The following is a 20,182-nucleotide window of genomic DNA, read 5'->3' as shown; positions in this document are numbered from 1 at the left end:
TCAGTGGAGTGATACTTCCATGGTTGAGCCATGAAAGTTAAGTATGGTGTCAGTGGAGTGATACTTCCATGGTCGAGCCATGAAAGTTCAGTATGGTGTCAGTGGAGTGATACTTCCATGGTTGAGCCATGAAAGTTCAGTATGGTGTCAGTGGAGTGATACTTCCATGGTTGAGCCATGAAAGTTAAGTATGGTGTCAGTGGCAAATAAATTTAGTAGGATCGTTGTGTAACGGTCCGTTCAAGAATTTTCGGTAGAAAACAACTGATTTGTCCCGGAAGCTGGAGCCGACCTCGTTTGACCCCGTTTGACAGGCCAATTTTCCACAGCAAGTAGCAACACGGAAGTTCTTGGTACTCACTAAAATCACACTTCAGACCAACTATAAAAGTTTGATGTTTTCAGATAACATGTAACTTGTGATTAATTCTATATTGTCGTGCAATTTGGAGTGACAGTGAACCAGAATGAAGACAACTCGTGTAAGGAAGGCATGCCTAGGCATGCGGTTGAAGTTATGCAAGAGCAGTCTCACTGCCGACTGTGAATCAACCAAACTTTGTTTATTTGGAAGACAGTTTACACGATATGAACGTGTCTTGCCATTTCCAAAATGCAAATATTTGGCAAGTAAAAATAATTAAAATAATTACAACTTTAATTTTGCTTCAGACTTTGCATTATGTTTTTCGTATCTTTCCTCGTTTTACATGTAAATCCGAAAAGGTTCTCTCTGGTCATGTCAGTGGTTAGCCCTGCTTACATATGACAGGCAGTGCACGAGTCTATATTGCTGACTTGACTCTAAACAAATTGTAGGGACAATTGTCAGAACCGAGTCCCGGATTACTCTGTATGCAAGCACGACTAGTCAGTGATCATACCGGGACTGCTTTGAGTACGAGCGAGGTGAGGCATGTTGAGGTATTTTGTTGAGAATTATAAATATTGCGAAATGTCAAGTACAAGGTTTAAATACAATGGAATGATGGAAAAAATTGGCCGAGTCTGCTGACAGGCGCCGGTCACAAGAAACTCCGTAAATTAAAATATCAGACGATGTTATGTCTACTACAACTAGTACAAGTTGAATGCTGTTGACTTGGTAAATTTGTTAGAAAATTGAAATTCGAATTGCCTCAAAATTATTTTAGATCCCTAGTTTATTTCATTCATCATTAAAATTTTCCAGGGTTAAAACTGTAAGACACTGGAATTATTTATAGCAAACCTCAAAATCCTCTTTTTTTCTTTTTCTTGTGTGCATTTCCCAGTCATTATTTTTCTGAGATTTTGTGTAATTTTTCATAACAGTAGATTTTTTTTTATAAAATGGTGACTATGATATAAAAGTACAATACATTACCAACTTTCTGTGTAAAATGTGTTTTATAGTGAGACATCATATGAAACCACTAACCACTTTATTACATCGCTAAAACAAAACTGCATAGTGAAGAGCTGAAGAACTGAACCACTTCTACATGTTACCAAAATTAAAAATAAAATTAAAAAAAACAGCAGAGCTATTCTGACCGATGGGTCCCTTGTTCACTAGAGGCCGCAAGTTTGTATGTAATTGTACTTTGATTTCAGTAGCAGCTTTAGATAATAAGTAATTGTGTCATCATTACAAACACAATTTAAAAAAAAAATTATATGGAATATATTTGTTGAGGAAATTGTTCAATAATCAAACTTTAAAAAATAAGGAAACATTTGTTTGAAGTTTCTTGCATTTATTTAGCTTGTGTCTATATGTAGTTTATGAAATTCTCACTCTGGCAATCTGATCTAAACCTAGAGTACCTGCACATTTTTTCATATCTTTCCAAGATAAAATATTTCTCCTTCATTTTCAAAGATTTATGATAAACGCCTGCCCCTACCACTGAACATGTCAAAGATTTCCTGAAGTTTTAAATAGGTCACTATCCTGTAATAGTCTGTTAACTATACTGACTGTGACTTTGATAACTATCCTGTAATAGTCTGTTAACTATACTGACTGTGACTTTGATAACTATCCTGTAATAGTCTGTTAACTATACTGACTGTGACTTTGATAACTATCCTGTAATAGTCTGTTAACTATACTGACTGTGACTTTGATAACTATCCTGTAATAGTCTGTTAACTATACTGACACACATTTTTTTAACACATTTTTTGACCCAAATCACACACCTGTGATGTGATCATTTTGATTTGAACAATTTCCCAACTAGACACCTAAGGTAATGGACCCACCAAATATCATGGCAATCGGTTCGGTGGTTTTTGACTTTAAGTTGTTTACACACACAGACACAGACACAGACACACGCACACACACACAGACACAGACAGACAGACGCCGGGCGATCCATATAGCACTACTGAACCTCAGTTCAGTTGCGCTAAAAACTACACATAACAAAAAAAATTATAATTTCATAATCGTACAGAATTTAGTCTTTCTAAACAGTGTTTCTAAATTATTTATATGGATGATTCTACGATTATTAAAAGAAATCAGAGGACTGAAGATTTTTTAGAAATTAAATCATAAATTCAATGAAATATCTTACTCCAATCTCATGCTTTTTTTCTTACTTACCCCTCCCCCTCCCAACACCACCACCTTAAAATGCTTAAATAAAAATCACAGAGAGAAACAAAACACATTTACATCACCTTTAATGGTTACAATTTCACAGAATTACAGTACACATTCTATAAATAGTCATGTCATGTCACGTAAACAAGAATCAGCTGTTACTACCTAACAACATCTGTTGAAAATAGGTAAGCTGATACCCTCCATTTAAATGATTCTCTTCAGTTATATAATATAATTTATAGGGTTCTATCTAGAACTTATAGAGTAGTTGTTTCCATCCTATAATGCAAGGTTCTCCCCAGGCCTGAGAAGAACTCTGTAAATTATAAGGTGGAACCCGCTACTCTATAAAGACTGGGGAGAACCTTGTAAATTATAAGTTGGAACCCGCTACTCTATAAAGACTGGGGAGAACCTTGTAAATTATAAGGTGGAACCCGCTACTCTATAAAGACTGGGGAGAACCTTGTAAATTATAAGGTGGAACCCGATACTCTATAAAGACTGGCTAGAATCCTAAGCAAATTCAAGTATTGAGTTATAACAAACAAAACATGTCTTAATTAAACATATTAGTTTTGCGATAGCGCATATTTAACTAAATGAATGACAGCGTTACTGCAATATAGTAGATGACGACATTATGTATGTGTTCCCAAAACAGTCACTTCTAAAAGAGGTTACGGTTTACTATAGTTGAAATGGCTATTTACATAAGGAAGTATGCATTATACTAACACAGTATTGACATATCTAACATATCCTGACATTATTGACACATGTAACATATCCCAACATAAAAACACCGCTAATGTAGCACAAATGCACTGTTTTTAAAAATGTTTTATCCATATGCTAGTCCAAGCTAACAATAGGTATTCATTTGCTGAATGGCTATCCAGTTGCCTATCCAACCATGTTGCTATTTGATATATGTGATTATTTGGCTGTTCCTATGGGCGTAGACTTGTTGCTAGGCAAATTTACATACATTTTTTTTGAATGTTTGTTCAATTGTCTAAGAATCCCTGTTCTCTTTGTGAAGTACACGACCGTGTGGGCTGTTGCTATGGGTGTGGTCATGGTTGCTAGGGATATTTGCATACATCTTTTGAATGTTTACTCACTTGTCTACCAGATAATGTTATTTGACCAAAATATACTGCCATTAGGTTGTTGCTAATGGTGTGGTCATGGTTGCTAGGGCCAATTGTGTCAAAATGTTTTGAAGAAAATCGGCAGAATAACACTTCTAGAAACATCTCACCAATTTTCAGTCTCATTAACAGTACTTTTTGAGAAATGTTTGACCAAAAATCACATTTTTACACCTAATTTGCATATTGCTGATGAGATCATTATATGCTTAATACTTCTTCATCTATCTACCCACAGATGCATCCCTTTTAAATTTCAGCCCAATCTGCTGAGTAGTTTTGGAATTATAGGTTTTTGACCAAAAAGACACATTTTTAGCCCTAATTTGCATATTTCTGAGGGAATCATCATGTCATGAACAAATCTTAGTTTTTCAACCCTAAGAATGTTCCTAGCAAATTTCATGCCAATCTGCACAGTAGCTTTGGAGTTAAAATTTTTTATCCAAAATCCTCATCTCTGATGCAATCATTTTCATTTGAACAATTTCCCAACTACACACCAGAAGTAACATGACCACCAAGTATCAAAGCAATCGGCCAAGCAGTTTGATTTTAAGTTGTTTACACACACACACACACACACAATGCTTTGCCATGCCTATAGCACTACTGAACCTTATCAGTTCAGTTGTGCTAAAAAGTATATAATAACAAGTCATTGATAATGACATAGTCCCCGCTATAATTGGGTTTTAAGGAATTATCACTACTCTGATCACGCAACAACATTTGTGAACCTACAGACTTAGATATGTTGTGTGTGCTTGTTGGACATGGAATATGCCTCCAACAATAAAGGATTGGTTGGGTATGGGGGATCATATCATGATGAAAATGGAGTCTGAGTTATGGCTTTGGACATGGAAAATTCACAAACAAAATGGCTGCCAGGCAGCCATATTGGATCGTATCACGACGAAAATGGATATGCACATGTATGTCATAGAACACTGTCCTAATACCAACTTTAAATGAGATCTGTTCAAGCATGTCTGAGTTATGGCTTTGGACATGAGAATTCGCAAACAAAATGGCTGCCAGGCAGCCATATTGGATCGTATCACAACGAAAATGGATATGCACATGTATGTCATAGAACACTGTCCTAATACCAACTTTGAATGAGATTTGTTCAAGCATGTCTGAGTTATGGCTTTGGACATGGAAAATTCACAAACAAAATGGCTGGCAGGCAGCCATATTGGATCGTATCACAACGAAAATGGATATACACATGTATGTCATAGAACACTGTCCTAATACCAACTTTGAATGAGATCTGTTCAAGCATGTCTGAGTTATGGCTTTGGACATGAAAATTCACAAACAAAATGGCTACCAGGCAGCCATATTGGATCGTATCACAATGAAAATGGATATGCACATGCATGTCATAGAACACTGTCCTAATACCAACTTTGAATGAGATCTGTAAAAGCATGTCTGAGTTATGGCTTTGGACATGGAAAATTCACAAACAAAATGGCTGCCAGGCAGCCATATTGGATCGTATCACGACGAAAATGGATATGCACATGTATGTCATAGAACACTGTCCTAATACCAACTTTAAATGAGATCTGTTCAAGCATGTCTGAGTTATGGCTTTGGACATGAGAATTCGCAAACAAAATGGCTGCCAGGCAGCCATATTGGATCGTATCACAACGAAAATGGATATGCACATGTATGTCATAGAACACTGTCCTAATACCAACTTTGAATGAGATTTGTTCAAGCATGTCTGAGTTATGGCTTTGGACATGGAAAATTCACAAACAAAATGGCTGGCAGGCAGCCATATTGGATCGTATCACAACGAAAATGGATATACACATGTATGTCATAGAACACTGTCCTAATACCAACTTTGAATGAGATCTGTTCAAGCATGTCTGAGTTATGGCTTTGGACATGAAAATTCACAAACAAAATGGTTGCTAGGCGGCCATATTGGATCGTATCATAAAACAAAATGACGTGCATATGTATGCCATAGTATGTTGCACCTGTACCAAGTTTGAAAAAAATCAGTCCAGGCATCTCCAAGAAACAGCTGCGGACGGAAGGACGGACAGACGGAACCCAATCCATAAGTCCCCGTTCCGGACTTCGTCCGCGGGGACTAACAACACTAGACAAATTATGACTCTGCATGGAAGGACCTGATCAGAGAGAAAGACTAAAAATCCACTACTCAAGCTATAGAAGTTTTAGTATACAGTACAGTTTATATCACATCAAAAATAACATAACATATATTTTGCATCTTCTTGCAGCAACACAGCAATGTATTTTCAAACTATATCATTCATGCACATTTTGATATATACAATGTAAAACTACAGATGACACCTGGCATGCTGAATTATAGCTACTTAATCAAATGTATTCTTTCTATAATTAAATGTAACTGCAGTGTGTGATGCGTCGATGCTAGGTAGCTCTCAACTCAAGGCATATAGTATTTACTTTCAGCTTAATCACTTTGGTCATCTGATAAGTCTATGTTATTGGACCACAGACAATAACAGTTGAAAAACGACAGGTGATTTAGCTGAAATATAGTATACTGGTTAATAATTTATGCTCTGAGTTACTGAAATACTATAAAGTATACAATTTCATAACAAGGAGACAAAATATTCGGGTGCACATTTGTAGTTCTTGATATGAATATGAATGCCTTGATCCACTTCAAATGAATGCGTTGATCCACTTCCAAACACAAATTATTGGTTCATATACTGTACACAGGCAGAATACGAGAGTTTACACTGATACTAAACTGTTAACTGCAGAATACGAGAGTTTACACTGATACTAAACTGTTAACTGCATTTTGCTTGTTCTCTGAATTATTGGAAGGTTTCAGTTCTTCATCATCTTTAACAAGAGCTGCAAAATTAAACCCACAGATCATTGCTATTCCCATTAATATTGTACAGATAGCAAATATGTTCCTCTCCCCCATCTGTGAGGGATCACCATGTAACATCATCAGTCCAACACATGCGATGAGATTGAGTGGCATTCGGAACCAATTCATAATGCCAACCCTGTGTGCTTCAGGTAGGACCTGGCTGCGAAGGAAACCCATGGCAGGAAAATACATTCCACATGCAAACTCCAAGAGTAAGAAAGCTATGTAAGAGGCTGGTGGACTGAAATGGCGAGGATTGGTTGATGCTACACATACAAGCATTGAAATCAAACCAAGCACAAGAGAAGCATTTAAGATGTTATAAGGAGCAATTTTCCAATATAAGAGTAACTGAAAAACTGATGATCCTATCATTATGCAAACCATAAAACAGGAGAAAACAATACCAAGAGGTGGGCCTGCTGGATCTAGGAGTGGTGTCCATATAAATACAAATATGTACATGACACTTTCAAACAATGACTGAATAGCACCTATTAACATTGTACGTCTGTTCTGAATGATGTGTCGTAGACCCTCTATGCAGCTTTTACCAAGTCGAATTTTTTTATTTCCATAGTTTTCTTTCCACTGAATTGTAACAAGAATACCGGAGGCAACCAGAAATGGAATTGCCAACATGAATGGTGCTACTGGACCAAACTTAAATGCTCCTGAAAATAGGTTGGCAACAATTCCTGCCATAATGGCTAGAATTCCATTCCAAAGTGTGGCCTTTGAAAATGTGACTGGTAACCATTCAGTTGGGAAGTCATAGGTCTCAGTGTGTTCATGTACATACCATGCTTCGAATGCCGAGAAGAGAAGCGAAGTTGATATTCCACTCAACACTCTCCCAAGTATTAATACACCATAATTTCTGGATAACTTGGTCAAGCATGATATTGAGTATATGACTGAGAAAATCATACAGAGTTTCTTTCTGCCAAATTTATCAGCAAGAACTCCTGTTCCAGTGCCAAATATGACACTGGAGGCAAATCCACAGACATAAAGTACAGCAATTTGTGGTTCAATGAAACCATAATAACTGTATAATTTGTACAGATAAGGTCCTTGTAACCAGTCTGCAGCTAGTGCTAGAAAGTAGACCAGAAAGTAACTTCTTTGGAACTGAATAAAGGTAGGGTTCGATGTCACTATCTCTTCTTGTTTAGTTCTACTGGCAAGAAATTGGGATATTGCACAGATGAAGGACAGTATTCCAAATGATACATACACGAGTGTCTGCATGGTGACTGCACTTCAAATGTTAAGGTCGAAATACAAGATAAATGTATACAGTTATTGGAAAGCAATCCTTCAGTCAACACAGACTGTTCTCTTCTTCATGAGGCTTCATCACATTATTCATTCAGGTCATAAGTCTGTGTCAAGGAATGTCTACATGTACCTAAGAAGAAAGAACAAAAGAAAACATGACAATATTTGAGACATGGTGCTGTAACATAAACAAGCGACCTATAGGTCAGAATAGCTCCGTTGGTTTTTTTGTTCTTTTTTTATTGGTAACATGTAGAACAGTGTGTGAAATTAACACAAAAAAGGTCCTGGTCAAAAGGACAGACAGAGATTTAAGCTGCTGGTCCTGATGGAAAACTGTTGGGCCTTCACATAGCTGCTTTCATTTTGACTAATTGGTAAAGTTTCCAGAAAATATTTGATATTAGTATATCATATATGACATCACATTGGTCATGGAGGTAACTTAGTTTATCATGAATGGTTTCCATGGCATTGAGTATTTGTTGATGCATTCAGTGTCTAAAAGAAAACAGAACACAATGCTTTGAACAGTTCATGCTTTTTTTCATTTTATTTCAGTGTACCTATACAATGAGTATACATCTGTTTCAAATAAAGCAAAATGGATCTTTGTGTTAAGTTTCCTTATGAGCACACATTGAGTCAACTATGAAAGAAACAAATGGAGATGGAGAAAAACAGTGTTGCTTCAATACAGTATACAGACAAACTGCATGTGCATTTCGGAACAGATGACTTAATTTGTTGAACACAGATTTGTTTAGTTTCTGAAGCGATACCTCTGCTGCACTCTGTCCGAGAGGTTGATTTCTGTTCCGTGTGTGTTCAACTGCGACTTTATGGCCCTCTGATTGGCCGTGAGTGATTAAATTAGAATGTCTAAAATTGTCGGTGCCAAGTACAAAGGGGCCCTTAGAATTGTTGGAAAAAGATGACTTACACGACGCAACATTCTGCAGCTTGTGAAACAATAATTAGCTGTAAGCTTGCCTACATGGTTTACAGTACATTTTGTTCCCATCTAGCTCTGGATGTATGCACTACGATGTTCGACACGTCTTTCCATCTCTACGGGGATGGAAAGACATGTCGAACATCATAGCGCATACATCCAAAGCTAGTTCCCATCGTACGGTAACCATCCTTGAAACTCAGTCTACCACGAAGTTTGAAAAGTTCAGGGTTTTTCTTCTGTTTCTCTCGTACTCCCTTTGTTGTAGTCTTTTTTCTTCTCCTGTTTGTTTCTTATGTTTCTCTGGGGGTTCGGCCAAAAAATAGCTTACTGGGAAGTTATTATGAATGGAATTTGTTTATGTAGTTAGGACTAAGGTAATAGTCTATATGTAATAGAATATCTCAGACCACAGTATCTCTATAGTGGTCTGAGGTAATATATATGATTTTATAGACAATAATCAGTGTTTTATTTAAGGGCGGTAAGTAGGTAAAATCTACCGGGGTTCCCACATCATTTTACCGGGGTTCCCCACCTAAACTATGATACATTGCATGGGAAGCACTACCAGTTTTACCTCTTTCCCCCTTTCTGTTACCGGGGTTCCCAAACCTTAGCAAAAACATAATTGACCCCACTCCCTGTCAAATGACCCCACTTTTTTGCAACCAAGGGGCCTTTGTCCCCACTAGTTGGAAACCTTTGCAGAACACTGCCAACAACAATAAGTATATGTTATTTGCAAAATACTGTTCCATACCTTGCTGTGAGAGGTAATTTTTGCCGGTAATAACGGAGAGCAGCCGGCTCTCCGTTATACCGGAAAATTTACCTCAAGCAGCAAGATGTGGAACAGTATTTGGTGAATAACATACTTATACGTCACCTACGACTAAGAATTCATTTTTGAATGTCTAAAAATGCTGTTTCATTTTAAAATAAAAATCACTTCTGCGTTATACTATTGAGCGTAGTATCATGCAACTCTCCTTTAACTTCAATGCGGTTGTTTACAGATCAGCCTTAACTTTATCATCCAATCAGAGTGCGCGTCTGCTCAGTATTATGACGTAATGTTTGCATATCACTCAGTGACATATTCAAACTTATAACCCTCAGCTGAAAAATGAGTGCGTCTTTGTTTTGCGTACTGTATTCCATTAAATGTACAAAAATGTTCGTGATATGCTTTGTTGTTCTAGTTAAGCAAAAATTGCACCCTCTGTGGCAGTAATTTTGATATCCTTCATAAATTTAGGAATTCATGTTTACGATTGCGTGACTGTACGTTCGCCGTCACTGGACCTTTGCCGTTCTGTGTGGAATTTTTTACTTTCCCTGTGACATGAAAAGTACAGTTCAAAGACTTGTTTAAGTTGTTACAGTGTATACAACGGTGATATTTTTTTCGGTTGACAACAAATTTGGCATTTGGAAATGCTTTTTATAGCCATTTTACTGCCGTGTGAAGCCAGCATGTGAATATATCACCAATCACACACAAAAAATGAAATGCCAAAAATATGGGTAGGTTGGGCCCGTTAAACAGTTTTGTTATTTTTTCTGGCCTTTATATACATGTAGTAAGTTTACTGTAGTAGTACACCTTGCATTTTTTCAATATTTTAATTTATAATATTACTACAAGATGCTGTGCAATGAGCTGTAGAGCAAACATTGGCTGGGTATGTATACATACACCCACACAGCCAGAAAGAGAAATTAATTTGGTTCATTGACAGTGATTCCCCAAACGAATAAGAACAACAACAAAACATTTTGCATTCATAAAGTGACCTTAACCGTCCACTACATTAACCGCTAAGATTAAGAACGTCACAATTTTTGTCTAAGATAGTTAGTGAGTACGAGTCAGGATCCATGGTTGTGGCTATGTTCATCCAGTGTTGGGTGAAGCCCTCCAGCAATTTCCATTCTCGTCTGTCTCTTGTCATTCTACTCCATGTTGCCATATTCATGTTAATTAAAATGTATGTGGTTTTTTTCACCGAACTAAGATAACCCAAATAAATTCACTCAATCTCGTTATTTATAGTACACCTTTCATTTTTTCAATATTTTTGATTTAGATATGAACTGGCTTAATTGAAGTCAGAGTAACCTGGCCTTTCAAATCTACATGACAAACCCCTTCTACACACAAGGTTAACACATACATGGGAAAGAACTCAATGCCAATACCTAATGAAAGTAATTTACGCTAAAGTCGCCAACTCACCTATTTCCACGTAGAGCCCCAACCTCCATATTGCGCGACATTTCACTTCCGTTTCCGGTACACGCTCGGTTATTTATCTTTAGTCTCGGTTACCCAGACTCTCGCCGTTGAGGGGGCTACACCCCGAGACTGTCGGTCTTTCGGAACCGTCGGCCATTTTGAGATCACAGGTAAATTGCCGTAACTCCAACAGAAATCCGTCGAAATCTAGGACAAAATTTGGCCATCTAATTGTCACTTGCAAATATATATATCAGAGATATGTTGATTTACCTCTGAGGCTTTTCAGAGTTGAAATAAAAGTTGCTAAAGTACTCTAAACAAAGAAACAGTTGCTTTGCCGCAGACACGTTTATATACTGGTCAGGGGACTTTAAGCATGTATAGTATTACTAGTAATGTGTTGCAACACAGACAAGGAAGATCATTCATTGATAAATTGTTTGTACTGTTTATTCTCTTTGGGTACCTCAGTCATGCAAAAGAATTGCTAACAGTAACATTATTTTATGAATAATTTACAGGGACCATCCGTCAAATAAAGCAAGATGGGTGCCTACAAGTACATGCAAGAACTATGGAAAAAGAAACAGTCAGATGCCATGAGGTTCTTGCAACGTGTGAGATGCTGGCAATATCGTCAACTGACATCAATACACCGTGCACCTCGCCCTACTCGACCAGAGAAGGCTAGAAGAATGGGCTACAGGGCTAAACAAGGTTGGTTAGTTACAAAATAATGGGTTTGTAGCAATGGCACTGAGGCTCAGTACTCCTGCTACAGCCTACAGGGCTCGAAATTAACTTTTTAGTGGGTAGTAACTTTGACTACCACTTTTCAAAACTGGTAGTCAACAGGGAAGATTTGGTAGTCATTATTTTTTTCAGCATTTAATAATATATGCATATCACAACGTTAAGTAATAAAAGTTTTTTTTTCATGAAATTAGTAACCTGTCCTCCAATACTAGTATCATTCTTGTATCATAGTAAGTAAATATCATATAAATGATTATTGTGTGTACCAAGTTCTTATTTTGCAATGTCCACTTGGAAACCTCAAACTGACACAAATTATGGCATAACAAGTATATAAATTGTCACAAATTGAACTTTTGTTCTCAATACCGAATATTTTTTCACCGAAATTTTCAGCTGTCAACACTACAGCTTTCATCAGCGGAATGATCTAACTTGACCTTCTTTGTGTGAAGGTCAATGATCGAGTCGTAGACATTTGGGAGTTTGTAGCGCCCCCCGTCTTTGTTGAGAGAAGGTTGTAATGCCCTGATGTAAATGGCTTCCTTCACTCCCCTTTCAAAATATCGTGGTTCAGTGTCCAAAACCTGCACTTTGACCAAGTCAACATGATGGCCTGGTGATTCCACATGGATATGTTGGGAGACCTCAGATGAAGTAGAGCTGCGTCATCGGTGTTCAAGAAACCTGGTCCTGAGGGATCGTTCAGTTTCACCAATGTACGATTCCTGACAAACACCTCTGGTAGTCTGCCCTTGGCAAGGAATCATGTATATAGGGCCAGTGACGTCTTTCTTCTCTGTCCTGTCCTGTCCTTCGGTGCTACTAAGAAATGGCGTAGAGTTCTTGTAGGTTTGTAACATACCCTTATGCCAAATTTGTTGAAATTTCTCCGAAGTGCTTCTGAAATTCCTTTGACATAAGGTATCACTACCTGTCCTTTAGATTGTATTGTACTGTCCTTTTTGGTAGTTGACTTAGCTTTAGGGGGCTTGTTGACCTTGTTAAAAGCCCACTGAGGGTATCCGCATTTCGAGAGAGCCTGGACGATGTGATGTTTCTCTTCATCAACAACATGAGGGTCTGTGATAACTGTCTTAGCACGGTGGAACAAAGTTTGGATTACTCCCAACTTATGTTCAAGTGGGTGGTTTGATGAAAAGTGAAGGTATTGGTCTGTGTGGGTTGGTTTGCGATATATTCTTATATCAAGATTGCCATCTGTTTGAATCACTGTCAGTGTATCCAGGAATGCTAAGGACTTATCTACTTCTCCTTCTGTGGTAAATTTGATGTCAGGATCAAGTGAATTCAAATGGTCTGTGAATTCCTGTGCAAATTCCTTCTTGAGTTTCGTGTGAGTGTCGTCCACATAGCGGTACCACCATAACGGTGGGTGTAGTGCGGTTTCGATAGCTAATTGTTCTAGATGTTCCATGTACAGGTTGCACACGATTGGTGACACCGGTGACCCCATAGCCGCTCCATGTATTTGTTGGTAATATTTGCTGAAAATTTCGGTGAAAAAAAAATATTCGGTATTGAGAACAAAAGTTCAATTTGTGACAATATGTATTACCAATACAGATGAACTTTCATGAAAGTATATAAATTAATAAATATACACATATTTGACATTCATAGTCACCCCCACCTCCCCCCCCCCCCCTCCCCCACACACACACCCAAAACAATTACTGGCCTCAAACATATATACAGGACGTGACTGAGAGATTGACAGAAATAAACTTCAAAACTCTTAACTAAATCACTAGTCACACAGCGAAATTACTTTCCATGTTGTAGTTTACATATTTCACTGAATCAACAACAATGTGAAATGCCTTACACTAATGACTAGTGGCTCATTCCATTTCGGGTATGTGGGTTGCTTGTCAAACTTATAACACAAATGCTCTCAAATCTGAGCATTTATGCTATTTATTGTTATTTATTTTGTAAAAGATATTAACAGTGCCACACAATAAAAAATACACACGGTGACCATCCATTTCATTTTCCCCTAAATTAGAAAATAATATGCTATGACCCAACCCTAGAGAAAAATGGTATGTGCCAAGTTATGTCCTGCCAAATCTCATCTGTTAATATCTGTAAACATACAAAGTCCTTATTATGTGGACTGTACAATTTCACTGCCTGAAGTGGCGCTGACATCATTTTCAGCCATCATTCCCCATTAATTTGACTTCAGATCAGTCAAAAATCCACCTCGCTAGAACAAATATGCTTAGACGCAGAAATCATCGGAATTTCAGCCTTTCTGTTCATTTCACTGTCAATTTCACCTGGTAAAAATGTGAGTTCTAAGCATATTTGTTCTAGCAAGGTGGATTTTTGACTGATCTGAAGTCAAATTATGGCATTTTTTTCAGGATATGAAAACTAGTACTTCTTGCTTTTGGGTATGGATCAGTCTCAACCCATTTGGGGTCTCTTCATTGTGACTATTGTGGGGGGTAGTGTTTGTTTGTTGTTGTTTATTCATGTATTTACTCATTTATCGGTTTATTTGTTTATGTTTTTGTTTGTTTACTTGTTTATTTCTTTGTGTTTTGTTTGTTTACTTGTTTGCATATGTAAACAAAACTAACTGAGCCTGAGCTCCCTGTGGTGTGATGTCTCTTTTACTACATTAATCCCATTCAGATGACCAAAAGTCACGAAATCAGAAATTTTCAAACATCGGGTTCAAATGTTCCTACCGACTTGTGATGTGTACTCTCTGGTGTAACCATATATATATATATATATATATATATATATATATATATATATATATATATATATATATATATATATATATATATATGGTGGTGTACATGAAGGTGGGTGCTTCAAAATTATGACAAGGTTTGATTTCGTGATTCTTGGTCATCAGAGTGGGACTTTCGTCAGCATGTCTGTGAACTAATGTAGTGAGAACACATGCCTTTCTTGTGAGAGGTTAAACTCGACCCACAAAGTGACTACTAGTGTGACAACACATCGACCTAGTTTTGATCCCAGCTTACTATTTGTTTGTTTTTTCTTGAGTAGGATACGTCATTTACCGTGTCCGTGTCAGACGTGGTGGTCGTAAACGCCCAGTACCAAAAGGTGCCACCTATGGTAAACCCAACAACCAGGGTGTGAACCAACTGAAATGGCAAAGGAGCTTGCAGTCCCTTGCAGAGGTGAGTCAAGTGTGCTGTTATTACTGTCATTAAGATCTTTTACAATTTGTCTATCATCAAAAGAAAGCATTTACTCAAGTTATTGTCAGCAATATTTTTCCACTGAGGACAAAGGCTAAATGATGCATTTTGTGATGGTGAATGTATACCTTTCTTTGTCAGCATTGCATACTTTGAACACTTAAATGTAAGCAGAGCTCCAAATGAGAATAATTTAGAATTGCAGTCCGTTCACTAGAATGTACTGCTGCACAAACTGAGCTTTCAACTTACTGAGAGATACATAGACTAAACATGTTTGATATGGTAGATGACAGGTAGGTTATAAATTAGTGTCTTTGTTGTGTATGTATAATCATGGTATAATCAAAAGTGCATAAGGCCAAAAAAAATATATATATCTGGTTTTGGTCAGCGCACGCGTGCCCTGAATACCCTCGCGTTGATCCTTTTTTTTTTGATAATTTTTGCTTTCCCGTTCCTTATTTATTCCTGATATCAGAACAAGCAGCTGAAATCTACCCTACATGCCAAGACTGCTTAAATACAAAGCCTAAACTGCTTCGAAGAAAAAGGAAGTTTTTCAAGAGATGAATATGATAGAACAGAGTATGTAAAGTGTCAAAAAAATGTGTATTTACTAATTTGCAACAAAACAAAAAAAATAGGGGGGAAAAAAATTCGCGTCATCGCACCACTTTAGAAAGTTTACCCTGACCAGAACCAGATATATATTTTTTTTGGCCTAAACACTTGAAGTCCTAAACAGTGTACACAATGAGATCATGGATGTCACTGGAAACTCGCCCAACTGTGAGTACAATTTAAACCATGGACCACTGTAGAGAACAGACTAGAAACGCCTATTGTATTAGGTGTGAATGGGCTCTCTGAGTTTCTATCGGAAAAGGTCAAAGGTTAGTAAGTGTAGTCTATAACCGGAAACGAAGACTGCCACACAGTCAGAATCAATATCACTGCAGTTTCAGATGAGTTATGCTCTGTTGAAGTTGCTTGTTCCTAGCAATTTTTATTTATGAATATATAATAAGTGATTTTTAAAAGGATTTTGACACAGGAATTCAAACATTGTGAGATTATTGTTTTTTTTCCACAGGCAAGTAAGATCGTGAATTATCAAATCGTCCATTGCTGCACCATTGTACATATGCTACTTTTAAGAAAGCACAACTGAACTGATAAGGTTCAGTAGTGCTATAGGCATTGCTAAGTGTCTTGTCTGTCTGTGGATGCTATACATGTAGGCATTGCTAAGTGTCTTGTCTGTCTGTGTATGCTATACATGTAGGCATTGCTAAGTGTCTTGTCTGTCTGTGTATGCTATACATGTAGGCATTGCTAAGTGTCTTGTCTGTCTGTGGATGCTATACATGTAGGCATTGCTAAGTGTCTTGTCTGTCTGTGTATGCTATACATGTAGGCATTGCTAAGTGTCTTGTCTGTCTGTGTATGCTATACATGTAGGCATTGCTAAGTGTCTTGTCTGTCTGTGTATGCTATACATGTAGGCATTGCTAAGTGTCTTGTCTGTCTGTCTGTCTGTCTGTCTGTCTCTCTGTGTGTGTGTGTGTGTGTGTGTGTAAACAACTTAACCCTTTCACTACCATTTGTAGTGAAAGGGTTAATCCATATTTTGGTTGTTTGTGTGATATTTGAATGTATGTATTTGCAACTATTATGGAGACTTTATTTTTCAAAAATATGCAACTCTAAGTATTTTTATATCAGTTTGATTACATAACTCCCACTCTCATCTTGTGTCAGTGAGGGGGCAGGTGGTGAACAAACAATCCCATGAGGCAAGTGATGGTGAAAAAGTGAATACGCATGTGTGGAACTAGTTATAGCAGCAATTTTTGTAGCAATAGCTGCCTTTAACCCTTTCACCACCAATTCCCGCTATTGCCGGAACGCGCTAGGGCGCCCACCAATTCCCGCTATTGCGGGAACGCCAAAGTTCATTCACCTACCTCGCCGTTAAGCCGTTTAACGGCAGCTATTGCTGCAAAATTTGCTGCCATAACTAGTTCACACATGCGTATTAGGCTTGTTTATCTACACAGCCATTTTGAAAGCATGACAGTGAACGGTATCTGGAGTACGATCCAAATGACGAGCGATCGTAATTTTTTGTGCGTTTTTCGCTCACGAAATCGAATTTCAAAATGGCGGAAGTAATTAACGGCTCTCATAACATGGCCTACGATATAAATTATGTCACTATCTTTGGATATTTCGACAGAATTTGACTTGAAATACATCGTTGAATACAAGTATTTAGCTATGGGAACACATTGTACTTGTATGTAAGCACCAAATTCCCGCTAAGGCAGTGTGAGCTGCCGACGGCAGTTTACGGTTGAATTTTTGAATGTCGTTCAAATTTACGCAATCTTGTGACCGTGCCGACGCCCATGCTAACGTTCTGGGGGTAATTTTGGGCTATATCGTGGATTATTTTTGTTTTATTTCTTTTTGTTACGGCTCAATAATGACTTGTATTTGTATTAGCTCTGTGTGCAGAGGTCAGTGGAGGGAAACTTACTCGTGATATGGGCAATTTTCCGATCGGATTTTTTACGCGAGTTTTTCAATGTAAAATTCAAATTTCAACAACTCCGAAGCAAAATATGTCTCCCCTAACATCGTTTGCAATGTAAATAAAGGTGCTGTTCGTAGAAATTTCCACTCAATTTTGACTATGAATACGATGTTTTGTACAAGGAGATGGCTGAGTGAACTCGATACAGTATATGGAAGGATCAGATTATCGCAACGTAACTTCAAAGTCCCGACTGCATATTTGCTTTCGTGGGTAAGCATGTCGGCGAAAAGCATCACTTTGGCATCCCGATTTGGACTCGTAAACTACCAACTTGGGGGCATTTTTTACTGATTTTGAGGATAAATTTGGTGATAATTTTTTGTTGTTCTGTCAAATAATGATATATAATTACACAAACTGATTTTTCTGAAGGTATTGGGGCGACGACTTCAGATATTTTTGTCCCTTTGATTGCCGGTGCGGGGCTGACTATTGCGTTGTAATCGGATTAGTGAGCCGTTAATTATTTTCGTTCAAATTTATTACGACTAAAAATAACATTTTCTGACAAATTTTCGCCGATTTTGACCATTTGACCAGTATACAGAAGTTTTGTAGGAACATAAATGTTGGTATTTTGAATTTTGTTTGTAATATAAATATTTTGTTTATTTGTGATATGTCAATAAATAAACAACCTATGTTTGTTTTATTAAAATTTCGTTACATTAATCCATATTTCGGTTATGTGTGTGATATTTGAATGTATGTATTTGCTACTATGATGTAGAAAATTTATTTTCCATTCAAATGATACCTTATTTTTTTTAAAGTATTTTTATATCAGTTTGATTACACCACACTCACTCTCACATTATGTTAGTGAGGGGGCTGGTGGACAACACACAATCCCATGAGGCCATTGGTGGTGAAAGGGTTGATGGTATAAAGGCGAGTAATGGTGGCGAAAGGGTTAAGTTATACCAGAATATCTAAAACATATATTTCTTATCTTAATTCAGGAGAGAGCTGGCCGTAAATGTGGTGGCCTGCGTGTCCTCAACAGCTACTGGGTTGGACAAGACGCTACCTACAAATTTTATGAAATCATCATGATTGATCCATTCCACAAAACTATTCGTCGTAATCCAGACTCTCAATGGATTTGTAAACCAGTTCATAAACATCGTGAACTGCGTGGACTTACCTCAGCAGGTATGTTACTTTGTATAATAATGGCCCATGTCCATCCAGCCATGCTTGTGTGTCTGTCCATGGTCGGCCATATCTCTGACATTCATGACTCAATTTTAAACAAACCTGGCACCACATCAGACAGTACGCAGTACTTGTCATTTAATATCTCAATAACTTTGGAAATTATCTATCGAGAAAGACACTTTTGACCTTGTCTGTCCCCAGTGTGTCTTCAGATGTAGAACACTTGTTTTTAGATAGTGCGTCAAACATTGTCGCAGTATTCTCTACCAGAGTGGACTGTGGTTGAAATGGAGGGGAAAATGGTAAATTTAAAGCAGTTTGGCATTTATTTAAAGAAGTTCATCATGAAATTATTGATGCCCTATGTGTGCTTACTTCCTTTTCAGTGTTTTTATAAAGTTTGAGAATCCGGGTAACAGCTGTAAATCTCACAAAACTTGCATATTTTATTACAATTTGTGTTTTGAATTGTGTAGTCGGGTTGATTTACGCTTATAATTGTTCTGAATGAAAACACTGCTTGGATATTGAGGGTTAGTATTGCCAATGTAACAAATCCGAATAGAAATAATTAAGGGATAGTTATCGTGGTTCACTTTATGATTCTGTGTCGTCTCAATTTGCAGGTAAAAAGAACCGTGGTCTAGGAAAGGGACATCATTTCAGAGGACACATCAAAGGTGGCTCTCGTCGTGCATCATGGAAACGCCGCAACACCATTCAAATGCATCGTTATCGTTAAAAACAAGGCTGACACTTTTTTTCATTTTTTTTTCTTCTTTTTTTTTCGTGTCATTCATTGTTTGGCTGGTAACCTTATTGGCAGAATGTCTGTGGTAACCTAACTGAATAATAAAAAAAGTTAAAATTTTAAAATGGTGTGAAGGCTGTTTGATTGTAGTTCTCTTTACTGCTCTTGTGGTCTCAAAGTACCACAGAGTACCTCAAAGTACGTTGTACTATGTAGAATTCCTCACAACTTGAAGGTGAGAAACCCTGTGGTGACATTTAGAACCAAGTGTGAATTACCCCATAAAATATTTTATAATTTCATGACATAGTGCTGCAGCAGGTCTGGCATTTCTGGCATCAACTGCAACTGGAAAACAACCAGCTTAATATATATACATATACATACAGGTTTTGAAAATATGAACAAAATTACATGCTATTGACCCTACAGAACTGTTTCGTGAGGTGTGTATTCCTCACTCATCAGGGGTAGAATGGAATATAGTATCTGCGTTTCCTTACCGTTAAATTCTATTATTCC

The 20,182-nt window shown here is 37.4% G+C and overlaps 2 protein-coding genes across 2 annotated transcripts; one reads left to right on the top strand and one right to left on the bottom strand.

Annotated features, from left to right (window-relative positions):
• Positions 1-5,221: 5,221 nt before the first annotated feature.
• On the bottom strand, positions 5,222-11,216 carry LOC144433999 (molybdate-anion transporter-like). The gene is made up of 2 exons (XM_078122435.1): positions 11,167-11,216; positions 5,222-8,099 (listed from the first exon to the last, which is right to left on the bottom strand). The coding sequence occupies exon 2, from the start codon at positions 7,937-7,939 to the stop codon at positions 6,575-6,577; it is 1,365 nt and encodes a 454-aa protein (XP_077978561.1). The 5' UTR covers positions 7,940-8,099; positions 11,167-11,216; the 3' UTR covers positions 5,222-6,574.
• A 67-nt stretch (positions 11,217-11,283) lies between these two features.
• On the top strand, positions 11,284-19,785 carry LOC144433593 (large ribosomal subunit protein eL15-like). Its single transcript, XM_078121919.1, has 5 exons — positions 11,284-11,336; positions 11,691-11,886; positions 14,986-15,122; positions 18,711-18,903; positions 19,536-19,785. The coding sequence occupies exons 2-5, from the start codon at positions 11,715-11,717 to the stop codon at positions 19,649-19,651; spliced, it is 618 nt and encodes a 205-aa protein (XP_077978045.1). The 5' UTR covers positions 11,284-11,336; positions 11,691-11,714; the 3' UTR covers positions 19,652-19,785.
• The last annotated feature ends 397 nt before the right edge of the window (positions 19,786-20,182 follow it).

This window comes from Glandiceps talaboti, chromosome 4, assembly GCF_964340395.1.
Source record: "Glandiceps talaboti chromosome 4, keGlaTala1.1, whole genome shotgun sequence".
NCBI lineage: Eukaryota > Metazoa > Hemichordata > Enteropneusta > Spengelidae > Glandiceps > Glandiceps talaboti.
The sequence above is the reverse complement of the archived record's forward strand: the minus strand, read 5'-3'. Positions and strand labels throughout refer to the sequence as shown.

Excerpts from the sequence above, each read along its gene's own strand:
- LOC144433999 (XM_078122435.1), bottom strand. The coding sequence starts at position 7,939 with ATGCAGACACTCGTGTATGTATCATTTGGAATACTGTCCTTCATCTGT.
- LOC144433593 (XM_078121919.1), top strand. The coding sequence starts at position 11,715 with ATGGGTGCCTACAAGTACATGCAAGAACTATGGAAAAAGAAACAGTCA. Across the intron at positions 11,887-14,985 it reads GGGCTACAGGGCTAAACAAG|GATACGTCATTTACCGTGTC; the intron begins GTTGGTTAGTTA and ends TTTCTTGAGTAG. Across the intron at positions 15,123-18,710 it reads GCTTGCAGTCCCTTGCAGAG|GAGAGAGCTGGCCGTAAATG; the intron begins GTGAGTCAAGTG and ends ATCTTAATTCAG.